The 17,527-nt window shown below is 40.5% G+C and overlaps 1 protein-coding gene across 5 annotated transcripts in view; it reads right to left on the bottom strand.

The window, feature by feature from the left end:
• The window catches only part of agap3 (ArfGAP with GTPase domain, ankyrin repeat and PH domain 3), a 129,587-nt gene that overhangs the window by 65,372 nt on the left and 46,688 nt on the right, over positions 1 to 17,527 (bottom strand). For 3 of the 5 annotated variants that reach the window (XM_032530518.1, XM_032530516.1, XM_032530517.1), the window contains exons 2-4: positions 7,677 to 7,735; positions 4,345 to 4,432; positions 187 to 272 (exon numbers count right to left, since the gene is read on the bottom strand). In XM_032530518.1, the coding sequence (XP_032386409.1) occupies positions 187 to 272; positions 4,345 to 4,432; positions 7,677 to 7,735 (233 nt within the window). Of the gene's footprint in view, positions 1 to 186; positions 273 to 4,344; positions 4,433 to 7,676; positions 7,736 to 14,039; positions 16,126 to 17,527 lie in introns of those variants that run through there. The other 2 variants (XM_032530515.1, XM_032530514.1) reach the window with 2 other exon arrangements.

The raw sequence follows: 17,527 nt of genomic DNA, 5'->3' as shown, positions 1-17,527 counted from the left end.
CTTTGGCCACAAAAATTATTTTTGCTGGGTTTACTCATTGATCTATAGCTGCCCTTGAGTGCTTTTGGTTGCTGTCACGCTGCTCTAAACAGTCCTGCAGAGAAGTAATGGTCTGTCTCTAAACACTTACTGTCTGACAAATCTTGCAGCTTAAAGAGACATTATTTTCAAGATCAACACTCTTACCTGCAATTCTGGAGGCCCTCCTTCATCTCTGATTAGAAGTAAATAGCTCTGTCCATCCACCACTATTTCTTTCTTGAACCGTCCACCTAAGGAAGAGACATGTATTAATTATTTATTATTATTGTTCAGGGTTACTCTTATAAAATCTTAAGTCTGTTCTAGTGATGGTACAAGATGACATTGGAAAATGGTCTTTCTTAGGATGTAATAACTGACCACCGGGGGGTTCCCAAAGAGAAAAAACATTGCCGACATGTCACTCATTTACAGTGTTGGGCAAGTTACTTAAAAAAAGTAATTAGTTACAGTTACTAGTTACTGCTTCCAAAAAGTAACAAAATTAGTTACTCAGTTACAAATTATAAAAGCAATTAATTAATTCAGAAAGTAACTATTGCGTTACTTTCAAGCACTTTTAAATGCTCAAATGTGACCCCTCCTCCACGCCTCTTAAACGGACCTTAAATACATGTGCATGTTCAATTATTTATAATAAATCGGAATATTGTAATTAAATGGACACTTACTACAATACATTATTAACAGAAACATTTGATTTCTTGGAGGGAAAAGTAATAGCTATACTTCCATTTAGAGAAAGCTACTTTTGGATTATTTGGGCTAACCATACCTGTCTCTCATTGACTGACTCACTTCTCATTGACTGTCGTTCGTTGTGTGTCCGACTATGCGTGCTTTCGAAAACACCTGCCATACTCCTCCTCTGATTGGCTTACCATGATATTTTACTCAACCTCAGCCTGTTGTCAGCATTTATGTGCTTGTCTCGTGCACGGCCCACTAACCAAGGAAGAACAGTAAAAAAAGTTTTTGCCTCTCGGCTCAGAGATCTAGTTGGTCTGATGAAAATACCAGCTTCAATTCTAGTAACACGCAGCATTTTTTGGCAGTAACGGTAACTGCGTTATTAAGATGGGAATAGTAATCAATTAGATTAGTCATTACGGAAAAATCATTTTTAACACAGTTATTCCCATCAAGTCTAATTAATTATAAAAACAGATTGTTACAGATACCAAATTTAATATCTGAACACAGCTTGACATGGTTCATAAAAGTTTGGTGCAATGTGTATGAGGTGAAGTGCAGCTCTCGATTTAGACCCCTTAAATGTGTTGCTGTTAGGATCACATGCTGACAGGAAACCAGGTCTCTCTGGAGCCAATTATGTGGGCGAGAAATTGCCATTTAGCGTATCTAATGCACAGCTGCTAAGGGAACAGGTTCAGCGCCACTGTCAAAAGTCCTTGAAAGGCCCAACTTTAACTTCACTTACATGATCACTGCATGTGCTACAGAGGTTTAGAAGATTGGTTCTCACAGAATTAACATAACTCATTACACTTTCCAATAAAATGATAAGACCAGATGAGTAACTTTAGCAAAGAGACAGGAAAGGAAATTATGGGAGATAACATCAGAGGCAAATAAATTCTGAGCTGGTCACCATATCCACAGGAGTGTAGTGACGAGCTAACACTGAGCCCTGTGTCGCCTTGAGTTTCTCTCTCCTTTTTTCCACTTCTCTAATAGAAATACATATTCCTTGCCGCTAGCAAAGCTGGCTGCAGCTAAAGAAGATATAAATGGGAAAATTACGCAGTGAATTAGAATGTGCATATCATTTGAAAGGTTTGCGATCCTTCAGAGATTAAAAATATTCAAATGAGAAAGCTGTGAGGCTAGAAATGTCCCTGGGAGTGAAAACAGTGCTTTATGAATACAAAATATGTTGAAAGCCATTTGACAAAATTGAATAAAGCATAAATTTAAAAGAAATGTCTAGGAATGTTCATGAAATGTATCAAAGAAATGACTAAAAACAACAAATGTGCAACCCAGAATAAAAGTACACTTGTAACAATTATCAGATTATCAGAGTTTCGTCAGCTGACATGTTAGCTAAGATATTCGTATGATTAGATAATAGAGTGTCAGAGATCATGCTGTGCAACCAGAATATCAAGAACTACAGATCTGACATCACAGAGGAGCTGTAAGGGCCATACAGTAGCTGGGGCCTTGTCATTTTTTAATAGGTGGCCAGTATTCCTGTCTCAGCAAGCAATACATATCCACTTGAGCCACACTTCCACCCTGATAAGTCCACTTTAGCCCGCTAGGCAAATAGGGGATTCTCCCAGCATTTTGCACAGGCTCTCAAGCCCTGCTGGATCCTGGTTGTGTAACAGAGAGAGATTCATGTACCAGCAGCCAGAATTATTTCTATTTTAACTCAAGTCACAGAGCTTTGGAGATTTAGACAAAGGACTGAGAAACTATGTGTCTGTATGTTTTCAAATCCTGTTTAAAAAGGGGAAAAGATGAGAAGGATCTCATTACACGGTGAGAAAGACTGGATCGGAACGACACAGCAAAACCAAAGATTTATCAGAATACGGAGTTTGTGTGGAGCTTGGCAGCACGTTTAATGCCAGAACAGATTATGGAAAGTCTTTCTGAAATCAGTATCTGTAATGAAAGCATACGGCTCTGGTGAAAACATGGGTGGAATTTGAAGTAAACATCTCAGTTACATAATCATCCAGAATGCTGTAGTCTTTATTTAGAGCTGAGCTAATACAATGCATCTAATGGAAAAAAGCCTGTGCTGTGAATAAATAAGGCAGGCTACAATATCTCTTTTGTCATAACGCTTTTCTACATCATGATGAAAAGTAATTATGAATTATTTGAATGTGTTGCTCAACCTTACATAAAAAAAGAGGTGACTAAGAACCTTGCAGACTACAGAGAGACAGTAAGTTGGTAGGCACAGTTAACACGCAGTAAGCATACTCTGCTTACACGGAGGCTTAGACCTTGACACAAAGCCACAATCCAATCGAGCTCCATCCAGTGTTGCTATGGCAACACACCCTAGTACCTTTTTTCAGATATCATAGCAAAGGACCAGGAACAAAACACTGAAGAAACGCAATCGCTGAACCTTCCTCAACTGAGCAATGCTCCTGCAATGTAAATACCCAATGTGGCGTAAAAGCCAGAGTTGAAGGAGCACATTCAAAAAACAAAGAGAGCCTGAGCAGCTGCTAATTATGAGACAGGTATGTTGTATCACAGCAAAACACAGCAATGTAAAAAAGGGACACATGGACATATCTCAGCCGACACGTTTCCTTGATTACAGCAACAACGCTTGTTCTGTTTTTCCTGCATTTGCACCATTGATTTCTCAAAGACTAATTAAGCTAGGAGGATTTTCTCCCTTGGTGCAGAAAAATGCCAGAAACTAATTATGCACTTCATGTCTCATCCCCATTACTAAAATAGAACACTGCAAGCACCTCAAATATAATCAGTTAACTCTGGGTTCACCAACATCTTTGTGGATTTAAGAGAAAAAGACTAATTTTTTAGTCCAGAAGGGGGCATTCTCATTATGACTCTGCTGATAAAATTAAGAATATCTGATTTTAAATCTCTGAGTGAATTAAAAAAGACGAGGGGTCTCTTTCTGGAAATAGACCTTTTCTTTCTGGAAATAGACCTTCCTAACTATGGTTTTACATTTGTGTATTTAATAATGAGTCATCTTCCGAGCCCAAATTTACTGTAAATGTTATGCTTTGTCATTATCTTGCAAGTTTTAATGGAGGAGGAAAATGGAAACTTATATTTAAAAAAAAAAAAAGAAGCTTGATCCACACACACATTTTCACACAAACTAGTTGGAAAAAATATTCCACAAGGCACCATGCTTCATGTAAATATCCTAATACATTCATCCTAATATGTCTGTATGTGCAGTGTAGCATTTAGTGCCAACATGCTTGACTTTCTTCTTGTGAAAAACAAAACATAAAAGTATTTTAACAGCTGGCAGGTTTATGTATAATTTCACTCACTTCAAATGCTTTTGAAACGCATCAGATTGTCATTAATCTAATAACAAGGCTTCTTAATTTGTGAGCTGAAACAAAGGTTTTCACTCATCACCGGCCATGTGTTTTAAAAGACAAGTTGTAAGGTAAATTAGGCCAGAAAAGCCACAGTGAACATGCTGCATAAATATGAATCTTTGTGATTTTGTTGTTGTTGTTGTTATTGTTGTGTTGTTGTGATTTCATGTTTATAATCATCTCCTGACCCACATCTCCATCAACAAAGTCTTACCTTCAGGAGACTCCTCCTGCACATATGTGCCTGTCAAGTACCGGTGGACCAAAGCCGACTTTCCACTGGACAGATTTCCCACAATGCCCTGCAAGGCAAAGTGCAAAACAATGTGATTATTACTGAAAGGCATAACATGACAAGTACTAGCATATGTAGACTTGATGACCATAATGGGGACCTAACAAGAAAAGTCTCAGCACAAGCTAGTCTCACTTTATGTGTCTGAACATTTTAACCTTGCTCCGTCAACCGAGTAAAGGTTTATGGTCGCCATGGTGTTCCCGGCGCGAGGTGCATGAGTCAGAAAATGACTTTACATCTTTCGTGTCCAGGGCTAAATCTCCGCAATTAGTCCAGCGCGTTGTCGTGCACTTCTAAATTTTTGTATCTTGGCGCGCACTGCGCATTCTATTTCAACATGGTGGGCTGGGAAAACTGGCCAAGCTGGTTTGCCCGTACAAACATCTGTATGATTCTTCATGTACAGAACACAGGGGCAGTTAAATGGCCATAAATATGCGGTAAGAGAGAGCCAACACACTGGGGAAAAAAAATGCATTTTGCTGGAGAGTCTAATGGAAAGAGTGTCTGTAACGTGAGGGGCAAACAGTAATTTCGAAACGAAGATAAGTGACAGTAACGTTAATAATTAGTAGTAGACAAATGCAATATTTGCCAGTATGTCAGTGTTTATCATGGATGTGTTTACTACTGTTGCCAGGCAGCCTGCTTTCCTTTATTACCGCTCTCTACTTCTTCCCTACTACTTCTTGCTCATTCGCAGAGCATATTGTTTGTACACTTCCTGGCATTTTGGCATTGAACATAAACGCCTGAGTGCGTGCTCGTAGCTCGCTCACCACTACAGAGGCCTGCGCCACGATGTCTTGCGTGAGTATAAACAAGGCTTAGGACCATGGAATGTGTTCAAAAGCTTTGTAAATACAAGGTTAGTGGACATTGTGTGCAAGACGTTTTTGTTTCCAAGGTCAAGAAGGACCCTTCACGCTCAATCATGACATTGTTTTGCAGGTTTTGGGCCATTCTATAAAAATTGTGTTTTTTTTGCATCGAGAGCTATATTATCAGATATTAAACTATTTTTCCAGGAACTGGGTAAAAAAAAAAAGTTCCTTTCATTTTAAAGGTTGCAATTTTGCAGTATCAAATCTTAGTAGTGCAAGTTTCCTTGAATGCATCAACCAGGAAAGGTTTTCAAAACAGTTTGTGCTTACAGACACATTATAATTAGAGCCCTATTATTATTATTATTATTTATTATAGCCCGTATATGCCACTATTTATAGTGGCATATACGTAAGAATCTAAGTAACTAGAAATTGATGTGTATCTGCCTCAAAAATGTCATATTGGTTGGGCTGTATTTACCATGCAAACACAAAATAGAAAGGCGACTACATTTTCACTGTGATGGATTGCTGCTCTATAAGTAGATTTTCATTCCATACTGACATAAACTGAAACAAACTACTGCACGAAAGTTAGAAAATAAAAAATAAATAACGAATGGTATACTTCGATGGTGAAAAATATATTTTTGTTGTTAAGGAATAAAACCCTGAACACCATGATTTGGTTCTTTACATGGGCTGAGTGAGGTTGAGACATTATTAGGAAAGTCCTCTAAAATGCATCAGTTTTGGTGCAGTCTTTCCCCTGCGTCCTCTCCTTGGTGTGTAGACCAGACCTAGCTACAGCATCTTCAGGGTGATGCATGGCAGAGGGTTGCTGATGATGCCAGCATGTCTGGGGACAACAAAGGCTGCAACATGCCTCATCTCCTCCCTCTCCTCCTCCTTCTCTACCCACCATCACCCTCTTCTTCTTTAGATCATTAGTGGGTGTTAAAGTCAGGTATGGTTCTAATTATAGGGAGGATTGAGGCACAAGAAAAAAGATCTGTTTAAGGCCTTTCCCAGCCTACCCTCTCTATAATTGAAGTATATATACATACCATGTGGTACCACAGCAGAAAAAAAACTATAAATATGCTTTAAGTTAACAAACATTGGCTGTATTGCTGTGAAAGCAATGAGTCAACAAAAATTGACTTCAAATGTACCACTGAACCAGCGGTCCTGCTGTTTTAACTGTTCAGCTTTGTGACCTGCTGGTATATAGCCTTCATGAAACCAAAAAGCTGTATTAGCACTACTCTAGTACAAACCTTGTAGTCTTCTTTTAACTTTTTATTTGATCTGGGAATATTAAAGAGTGTGGATGTGAATGATCAAAAGCTGGCAATAAAATAAGGAATGACTACAGTTTGGTTGTCTTTATAAAACTACAATATCAAGGGTACAGGTCACGGTTGTAGCAGATGTTTTGGAGGTTTTCTCACCATATTAACATTTCAAAAAATCTGCAGGAAATGTTTTGAACCCACTTCCTGTCATTATTACTTTGGCATGAAAAAGAAACTTCTGAGACATAAGACTAACTTCTTTTCAGTATGAACTGGTTGCTGAACATCAATTCTTTGATCATTCTGAAAAGAATGATAGCTATTTTGAGACACTCCATATAGTCTTTTGTGGTCCATTTAACAAACCCGTGTGTGGAAGCAGCCAATTAACACCTAGCCAACATTAAAGGAAACAGACGCATTTAAAGTGTTTGAAGCCCAAAAAAAGCAACTTTGTGTTTCAGCTCCTTGTGAATTCCCCTTTTTCATTCCAGTAAGTTTTTTCTTTAACAATGAATTCACCAACTAAAAATATTATTTAAACTGCCAGAATGGTGGAGGCCGGGGTGCCCAGATTGCTCAGTTGGTAGAGCGGGCGCCCACATACAGAGTTTTGCTCCTCGACGCAGCGGGCCAGGGTTTGATTCCAACCTGCGGCCCTTTGCTGCATGTCATTCCTCTCTCTCTCCCATTTCATTACATTTAATTTCTTCAGCTGTCCTGTCAATAAAAGGCCTAAAATGCCCAAAAATAATCTCAAAAAAAGAATGGTGCAGTTTTTCTAGGCTGCTAGTCTTTATGAGTGGAAGAAATTAAAACATGTAAGATTATTAGTTGTGCATTTGGCAGTGGCTGTATGTGTGCTTCACTGGCGGATAGGATCAGGCCCAGGATGTGTCACTAGTCTAGCCCAAAACTGTCACTCATCTTGCATACTGCTGCAAGCCACCCTGCATCTCCATGCCAACGCATCTCATTAAAAATCGCCCAGTGTGTGCCAGGGAACAGTCCAGCCAATCTCTCAACTGCTCTCTCTCTGTAAAACCATTATTACATGGACAGAACATGCTCTCCCATTGGCATTCAAATCAGCCAGTAAAATGAAATATAAAAAGTTACTCACCACTTTCAGCTCTGGCACTGACCGACTCAATGTCCATTCCTGGCTGTTGACAAAAGAGTCTAAAAGGAAAAAAGACAACAAGAAATGAAGTCAAGCCACACTGAAATGTAATGCATCTGTTTGAACCCATTTGGCCCCAGTTACAGATTATATGAAATTAACAGTATTTCCCATTGGATGCTGGTAAAGTGACTATACAGCTACAGTTGATAGACTACCTGTAGTGCACAATTTTCAGTGTCATTTTACCTAGTTTTTTTCAATCATATTTTATAACCTGCACACAGAAACTCTGCAGTTAAGCAGTGGGATTGTGTCAACATTTTATAAAGTTTAGTGTCAATTTACAGAGCAATGCTGCACCAAGTTTTACTGAAGTTAAAAAGGTCAAATGATTCGTAAGATATGGCCTTTTCAAACTGGCAAACTTTCAAGCGTTATTGATGCCCTACACTCCAGGCAAAGCAATCTTTCTTTCCACATTTTTCATCGCACTTTATTCCCAATGGGGATTTAAACAATGTGACAAAAAATAAAGAATGACTGGTATTACATTATCAGTCAGCATATCTGTATTATAGACAATTGTTTAAACATAAGCAATTTAAATAAGCCAAAAATGTGTTCATCACAAAACAAGAAAGTAATAAAGTAATTGATTTTTTAAATTATTTATTTTAAAACTAAATAAATAATAAAAGAAATCGCTGGTCACAGAACCAAAATACATTCAAAGAAACAACCAGTCAGTAAACATTTCTCTCTCACCCTGACCAATTGGCTCAAATTCACTTTTGTTTATGTATTTACAACTTGTAAAAACACACAACTGTCATGAAAGAATTGTGAAACACATGGTATGCAGCCTATTTTAATATAAGGTACTTTCAACACAATATCTGAAGAGGATTGAGCTGATCCATTTTAAAAGACATTATCAGGCTTGATGCTACTCGTTTGGTTTTCCAGTGAGTTAGGCCTAGAGATTTTAACTGGATGATCACACTTTGAAAAAGGGCAGTGGGAGTAAGCATTATAAAGAACAATACAAACCCTCAGAACTTAAAACACAAATGACAACTCCACAAGCGGTGTCTGTTTCCCACAGAGATGGAGAACACAACTATGTGTCATAACAACTATTAGAACAAAGACCACCTTCCTGTTTTGGATTATGGCTTTCTCACCATCTGAACCCCCCAAGAAGAACATACAATCTCCAATATGGGAGTGTAGACACCCCGTCTACAAGCAACAAGGTGTGTAATACCAGTTGAACCCCCCACACTCCCTTCCCATGTCTACACCACACAATTCAAATGTTCACACACTAAACAGGGTGCTATTATTACAGTTAGCCTGTTTATTACAGCAATGGTGGTTTCCTTTAGTGCCCCAGGTGATGCCAATATGAAAAGAATGACAGCATAAACAGTAAAGTAACCACTGTCAATATAAGATGGGTTTTTTTTCTCTTCACAATGTATGCTAAAAGCCTGCATGACTCACAGCTGAGCAGACCACGGCCAAAAATTCCTTTACATACTACAATTAGAGTTAAAATAAATAAATAAACCCGCTAAAATGTTTTCTGACCTTTATTTACAAAGAGGCTCGTGCTGCTCTGGATGTCTCACTTGTTGTGGGAGAGGAGAAAAGTTCATCGCTGACAGAAGGGCCTTTCACAAAGCAAAGCATTGTGTGGAGCAAAGTAGTCTTTAAACAGCACGCCTCATGTTAAGCCCTCTCAGTGTGGGTTTGACATGTCTGAACATGAGGGAAGACACCCATCTGATTCAGTTTTAGGTCACAGCTCTCTGAGACGGTATCGGATATGGTTACTGCCTTATTTTCTTGGATTTCCTGTCCTTTTGTAGAGACATTATTTACAGATGCATTCCCAGTACTTTATATGATGATTTATTTTTAAATATACTGTGTATTGTTTTATTTTGATATAATTTGAGGGTTGATAAAAGTTTACAGTCACAACTAGCAATTAACACATTGAAGGGTTTCGGTCTTCAGCACCTATTGCAGTAATGCAACATTGACAAAGGATCAGAGAGAAATAAACAGAAATAACAGAGTGCAATTTTGTGAGAACACAAATGTCCAAGTCGATTGGATAAGAAAACCCTTCTTTACCCTGCCACCTTCCTAGTACAAAGCCCATGTAATCTCCGATAGAGCCCAAAGTGTGAGAAGTCACAGCAAGCGAGTGGGCGTGTTGATGACGTTTCATGTAGCTTGCACAAAACCTGAAGAAAACAAACATCCGAGGGTGAAGAACAATGATTTACACGAAGACAGCAAAGAAAATGTCTAATTGGAGAGAGACGACAAGATTCGGAAACTTCTATTGCTAAGGGCCAACGTAAAAATTGGCAGAACGGCAAGAGATTTAGCTGTTGATATAATGTATGACCAAATTATGAATAGCTGCGTCACACGGTGTAATCTGCGTAATGCAGTATTTCCAGTAAATGAAAATGCATCCACCATGGATAATGTTATATTGTGTGCTATATGGAGCTGGACTATTAGTGCCATTTACTTCAGAACTTGGAAGCCCGTGCTGGAAATGATGTCACACCTGAGTTGAATGCGTTCCATTTAACAAGTCAAATTTTCACAGTGGGGTTAACTCTAGCCAGGTTAGCCATTAGCAGTAGGATAACAAAGCATTACGCTGTTTTTTTGTCCATGCAAACAGCGTAACATGTCCACCAATAGAAGTTGGACAGGACTGTGTGTAAAAATGATTTAGTGTGACACAAATATGACAGAAAGGCTAATAAACTGTATGTTACCACTGCTTTCCCTACTGTTAATGCACGGGTCAGCCATGTTAGATTTTGAGCTTGTGGTACTGTGAAGTTGTCCGACTTCCCAAATCGGAAATTTGAGTTAGCGGAAGGTTCTGACTCTCACCTCAGAGAATTCCGACAAATGGAACGCACTGTATGTCAAGAACTGATTCCTTGGACAATGTCCGGAGTTCATATGTGAAAACATACAGTATGTGTCATCAGAGGATAACACAGAAATGGAGTTGATGGCTACTGACAAGCACTGCATTTCAGAAATAGCACACTCCATTATTATTGATCATAACAACACCACTTATGCTTTCAAGGACATAAAAATAGTAAGCAGAAGAAAGGAAGAGGAAATGAGGGGCTTTTACACTAAGTTGGACAGGACCTAAAACCTGTGCATTAAAATTTTTTGAAAGGAAATCCTTTGATACATTTCTTGTCAGGAGCACACCCATTACAAACTGTAACACAAAGAAAATGCCCAGCCTTTTCCATCCCTGGAGCAGATACAGTACAACCAGTTTGGTCCTGTGCTTAAAAAAAAAGCCCTAATTGAATCCATGTGCTCTGTATTACATCAATCTTTAACAATGAGTATCCCTACATTACTGTGTCCCAGAATGCCTATGGAAACAGGAAGCCCCTGCATTTGGGATGCTTAAAGAGGACACCAGTGGCTTTGTCTCTGAGAGAGGGAAACTGCGTTGCCAGCTTGTTTGTTAGGTTTTTCACTTCACTGCTCATGTCAACCCAAATAAAGATGACCATTTTGTGTGAGGGTAGTGAAGCACAATCCGCCCCCCCCCCCCACTTATTCCGTTTCATGAGAAAAAGAAAATGCAATAGGAGCAAAACCCCATGCGTATGGTTGCCTGAGCGTGTGCATGTGCATACTTGCGGGCATTTCTATGTGCAGTGAATCTGAAGTGGTTTTTGGAATGAGAGGACAACCTTGAGGCCGAAACTTCCACTCTGACTTTCCAACCATGATTTCCCACTGTCATAGATTACAGAGTGAGAATTTAGCTAGCAATTATAATTTCTACTTCCCTTATATACAAACCACATGACCAACCAACCACTTCTCCCTGTCTGACGACTTTCATTATTCCTGTCTTGACAACATGTTCCTGAATCATGTTCCTATTATGACAGCTCTCCAGAGCCATTTACACAGCTAACAACCCAGTTAGGAGTCTTATTTTTGTTCTTTTAAGCTCCCAAACACTAACCTCTTTATTTTATCAAAAAGGTAGTAAGTGACAATCAGCAGAGAAAAAAGGTAAAACTCATTATGCCATGTAGTCTAATGCATTCTGGATGGCCTGCCCTACTCAAAGCCTTGTGTTGTCTGCAGACAAGCATTGATCACTTTCATAAAAAAAAAAAAATTGGACATTCTGGTTCAAACAGGATTTTCATTTAACATGAGATTTGCCCAATGCACAGGTTGACTGGCTGATTTATAGATTTACATTTTCTGCCACCCAAAACACTGCATGTGAACAAACTGATGGGAACAATCCACTGTGAACTGAAAGGAGAAAAACTGCATACAAAGTAAACAAAGATATATATATAAATTGTAGACCTTAGCTCAAAGAGTTTGTAGATGCATTGGTGGTGATATTTACAGTGGTTTTTTAATATCTTGCTGTCCCCCCCATTTCTCCTGCAGCAGGTGAAAGGGCATTAACACATTGTTACCATTTGTCCCAATTTCCATGGAAGTGTCCATTTGTTTTACAAATAATCACCTGCTGGGAGTCTGGCTCACCCCCTCACCCCTGCTGGCATTAATGAAATGAGCAAATGCATCTTTTAAATTAATCTGCAGATTGTTAAGCAGGCAGACTAATTTCAACTGCAAGGTAAAGTTGATGCAGGAAATAGTGTTGGCAGGGATTCACAGGAAGTGAATGAGACATTGCAAGGGAAAGCCATTCCATCCTTATGACTAAATGTAATGTCAGATTTAAGATAAAGGAGAATGGATGGCACACATGGGGGATTTTCTTCAAATTGTCAATACCTGTAGGTAGGCCTAATGACGAGCCAGAATAAATATGGGTCAGTGAGCACTTTCTGTCTACTGGATCCCTTTGACACCTTATACCTAAAACTTATTACAGAGTTCTAGCTACAGTCCCATTCCCATTATTTCAACTTTCACTAGATAAGTGTATTTCTGACCACCTACGCCACATGGCCACCCACCCCTCCTCCAAACCAAAGACCCCCAGAGAGCCCCTATCTCAGCACATGGTTCACTGATCACTCCACGGGCTCAACAGAGTGGCTTTGTTCATCCACAGGTACACACCTCAACCCATCTCCCCTCCCCCAAACCTTACAAGATTTAGAAGTTATCATCAGGAAACACTTGAACCGAGTGTGTTTGTGCATGTATGTGTGTGTTTAGTTTTGTGAGGGCTAGGCTTCAGCTTTCTGGATTTAATTTAGGTGCAAACACTTAGGCAGGTAGCAACAGGCGGTGAGGCCTGCCCCAGGGCATTGAACACTAAACCTAACTTTACATTTACTAGACTGATCGGCACACCTACATTCCTAATGCCTGACTGGCTGACTCTGCTGTGGAATTAGTGGGCAAATACCACTGACACTCCACCACGGGAATAAGTATCCTAACATGTCATATGAGAAAACAAATACACTGAGATTGGTTGACCCCAGGACCCATTGTGAGTGTTATGTTAGCGTGAGAATGATATATCTGCTTTGCTTGTTTAAAAGTTGGCTTAATGATAATAAATACAGGATATGTGCACCTGACATTGGTAGAAGTCATTGAGTTGTCACAAATGTCTAATTAGGTCTTCATGTGAAGATGTGAAATTGAAACTTGACGCACAAAACATAAAATTGCAGCTATTCATTCAGATAGTTACACATATCTATCTCTCTCTGCCTGGTCTTCCAGGCAACTGGACAAACACACTCCATTTTCAGAGTTAACCTTTAAACACAGTGCTTAAGTCGTCTTCTTTTCTCCCCATCATTATAGCATCTAAGCCCTCTTAATTTAGCCCTACTAGGCTGCCAAATGAATCCCCATTACAGCCACTAACTGCTTTAATGCTACTGCTTTAAGCTGTGTCTCTGTGAGGCCAACAGACAGAATTATCAGTACTCCCATGTGCTGCAACACAGAGACAGCACTGGAGCTATTACACCACTGAAAAAAAGCCATTGTTGAGTGTTCAGTCACTGGTGATTTCTATACTATACAAACTATCCTTACCTACTCAATTACAAACTTTCAACCGGTTCACACATGAAAAACTCTGGTGAATTGAATGACCTAAAACAACAATTCCAAAAAGGACTCTCTGGAACCAGACATTTTTGAATGCCATCCAAACTCACAATTCCCCATGTGTTTTTCATTTGCCGTCCTTCTAAAAAAAAAAAAAGTGCACTTCCGTGTTTCTTTTGAGTTGTAACTTTCTGTGCAGTGAAGGAGGGGCTGTACATGGAGAACTGAGCTGAGAAATAAATTCAGCAATCTTGCAGGTCTTACCTTGACCTTTGTAGGAGTCGATGCCTGCCAGAGTATCTATGGTGACTGGCTGTGACGGTGATATATTGTTCCCGGCCAGGGGATAATGGCTGGTTTCTTTGCTCTGGGACTGCTGGGTTTCACATTTGCCACTGTATGGCTGCTCTTTCCTCCTGAAGCGGTTAGCTATGAGCTGCCATATGCTTGGTTCTTCCTGAACTGGTTTGGAAGAAAGTTTTGTTGGACAAAGGGGTACCTCCATTACCTTGACCTTCCCTCTGCTGTGGTACTGAAAGTACTGCATTCCCCCATCCTCAATCTGCTCACTGGAAGTTGGAAGTATTCTTCCTGTGAGGTACGAGAAAGGCCGTGGAGGCATTATTGTCTCATCAGCCGTACTTTTAGTCAGAGAGCACTCCTTTAATTCCCTCTCAGACCCTAAAGTTACTTTGTCCTGGGGCCGGGTCCTTCTGATTCGCAGGCTGAGGCTCCGTCTTAAGGAGCTCAGTTTACTTTTTGGAGCATCAGATTTACTGGATTTGGAAGACTTTGCATCTTTGTCACTTTCCGTCTCCTTGCTCTTATCTTGAGATGCTTTGCCAAAAAGCTTCCAACGAAAGCCCCCTTTGTGAAAGCCTCCTCCATCGCTGCCTGCATGGCTGCAGGTTCTCTGGCTGTCTATCTCATCATCAGAGCCCCTTTTTCTCAGCTCCAGTACTGTCATACTTACAGGCCTAGGCTTCCAGCTCCTCTGGCGGAACCTGGGGGTCACCTCTGCGGGCACCCAAGGCCGCTGAGCCACATCAGGATTGAGGCCATCCACAGCCCTCAACTCAGCCTTCCTGTTCCTGTTCTGCTGGTTGTTTTCTAAAATGCCTGCCCTCTTGAAGGGTTGCTGGGTCCGGGGCTCTGACAGGACTTGGCTTGGGCCTGCCAGCATGCACACACTCCTGGGCCTATGAAGCCGCCTTTCTAGTTCAAGTTGACAATCTATTTGCTGCTTGACTGAGTCGCCATACATGCTCACCGTTCTCCTACCCAGCGTGGCTTTATCTTGACACGACCTTCGCAGCGCGGCCCGGGGCAGAGAGCTATGTCCTGCACCAGTGCCATGTTCCCCAAAGATAAGCCCTTTAGCATGGACGGTGACGGATCGTAATGTGGAGATTTGAATGTGTTGCTCCTGTGTGTCTGTCTGAACGTCTGACTCTGCCACGTCTCTGCCTTGTTGTGAGGAGTTACCTGAGTTTTTGGAGGGCTGTTTCAAAAACCTGTCTTTCTTCATTTTTTCCTCCACCTCCTCCAACTCCTCCTCATTCTCCTCCACAACTACCTCCTCTCTTTGCCTTCCAGCTCTACCTATGAAGCTCAGGGAGGGCCACCTGTCAAGATCCTGCCGTGCCCTGACCAGCCTGGGGCTGTTCTCCATTGGCACAACACCAATTATCTCTCCTCCTGGCTGCCAATTCTTAACCAGGGTGTGGGTGACCCGGCCCATTTCCAACTCTGACACGGGGGCATCTCCCTGTGTTTCGTTCAAGATTACAGATATGTGATAAACAGTTTTCCCCTGCTGCTGTTGGCCAAGAGCTGTACTCCTAGGGGTCACATCCACGGTCCCACTGCTGAGGAATAGCATGGCACTTCAATCAAACTGATTTACACATGCATTCTCATTCACAAGCCTGTGGCAGAAGCCAATGTTCACATTCTGCCCGGGAGTTGTTAAGATTCAGCTCATGAAGTCCTTCATTTGAAGACTAAATTCCTATGCCAGGCATAATCCTTCACCTTTGACATGGGAAAAAACTTCAAACAAGTTAGAGCAAAGCCTCGCTGCCAGCTGCATCCTCTTGCTCCTTTACTCACAGAGGCATTTAGATGGTAGCTCCTTTTTCCACACACTTTGTTCTACCTGTCTTGCACAAGCAGTTGAACAAAAGAAAAACTGGTTATCCACAGCTTGTTTTGCAAAAACGTCATATCTGTAATAGCTGCAAAAGTTGCAACTTAAAAAAAGAAAGAATCGCCCTTCCTCCTTGGAAAGTTACGAGCTGTGAGCAATCCTTGTTGTTAGCGGTGCAGACAAACCCCTTAATCTCTGAGCTCTTGCCATGCAGAGCATGAGGGAGTGTGTCTCTGAACTTTCAGCTGCCTTCCAACCCCCAGGACTCTTGGAAAACAAGGAATGGATCCCACAGGCATTGCACACACCCTTCTACTTTCTTTGGAGCTGCTAGTCCCAGAGAAATAAAAAGACCAACATGAACATGAGTTTAAGAGAAGACGGAGCTGATTACAGACACTGCTGTAATCAACAAAGACTACCAGCCATGAATGGACGCTTTGTGTATTCTGACCAATGGCAAAACAAAAAAAGGGGGATAATTTCCCATGTTTAATGGAAGAAGAGACATTATAGTCCTTTGTTAATGTATTCACATTTTACTGACCACCATATTGTATTAAATTAAAGGGTCTAGATTAGCTACACTGATTAGGCTATACACAGTTTGGTCATGATATCTTTGATACGGAAAAACTTACAAAATAAAAAAAGCCTGCCTCTCACTACAGGACTTAAAAGAACACAAATGCAAACTTAACTTGTGTTAGTAACATGAAGTATCCACACAACAACACACCCCGCTTCCAGTGGCTCCCACTACAAAGCCCACACACAGTGGGAGAGTGTAAGCTTAATGGACCAAACAGCCTTTACATGTTCTTGTTCCATTCCCTATTTTTCACAGCTATGATGCTTTGGTGAGCTGAAATGGGGCCATTTTTATAAAGAGCATCATCTGAATTAAGCCAGATTTTACCTGCTCAACTCTGCAGCACTTTAGTTACAGAGCGGTTTGGGCTGGAACACTGCCTCTTTGTGGTCAAAAAGAGAAAAATGCAGGTAGGAAACAAAACATGAGGCATGTTCCTCCTGATGTTGAATTGATATCAATTTAGCATTAACATTGGTATAATTTGCTGTAATAAGATACAAACCCTGACACAGGTACATGATCATTTAGCATTATTGCTTATGAGGGATTTTGGCAGAGAAAACATAGAACATGGCAACAGTGACTGCCCGTTCTCAGAGTGCGTCACTATGGGAAATACATTATAACCATGACTGCGTCACTAAGGGAAAGCCAGTATAACCATGAAGCTGGAAGTTGCAGTATACGTGTCACAGCAGATTTGTGCCAAAAGCTGATTCTCATCAGCACTTAATCACAAAAACACCCTGAAGCCCTCGAATAGCTGAAACGCTGATCATTTATTCATGTTGAAGGAAAAACACGCCCCAAAATGACATTACTTTAAGCTTATCTAAATCAAGGCCTTTGCCATTTCATCTAATTTACAGTACTTGCAAGTACTGGAATATTGGAGGTGTTTCTTGATGCATTCTTCCCTTTTGTGTTCTTATCAGCGGACCAAGTGGTGTAAGAATCAGAACAATTGTATATATTTAAGGTATGGTTCCAGGAAACCTTTCCACACAC

Source organism: Etheostoma spectabile, chromosome 12, assembly GCF_008692095.1.
Source record: "Etheostoma spectabile isolate EspeVRDwgs_2016 chromosome 12, UIUC_Espe_1.0, whole genome shotgun sequence".
Lineage (NCBI taxonomy): Eukaryota > Metazoa > Chordata > Actinopteri > Perciformes > Percidae > Etheostoma > Etheostoma spectabile.
This window is presented reverse-complemented; position numbering and strand designations above follow the sequence as displayed.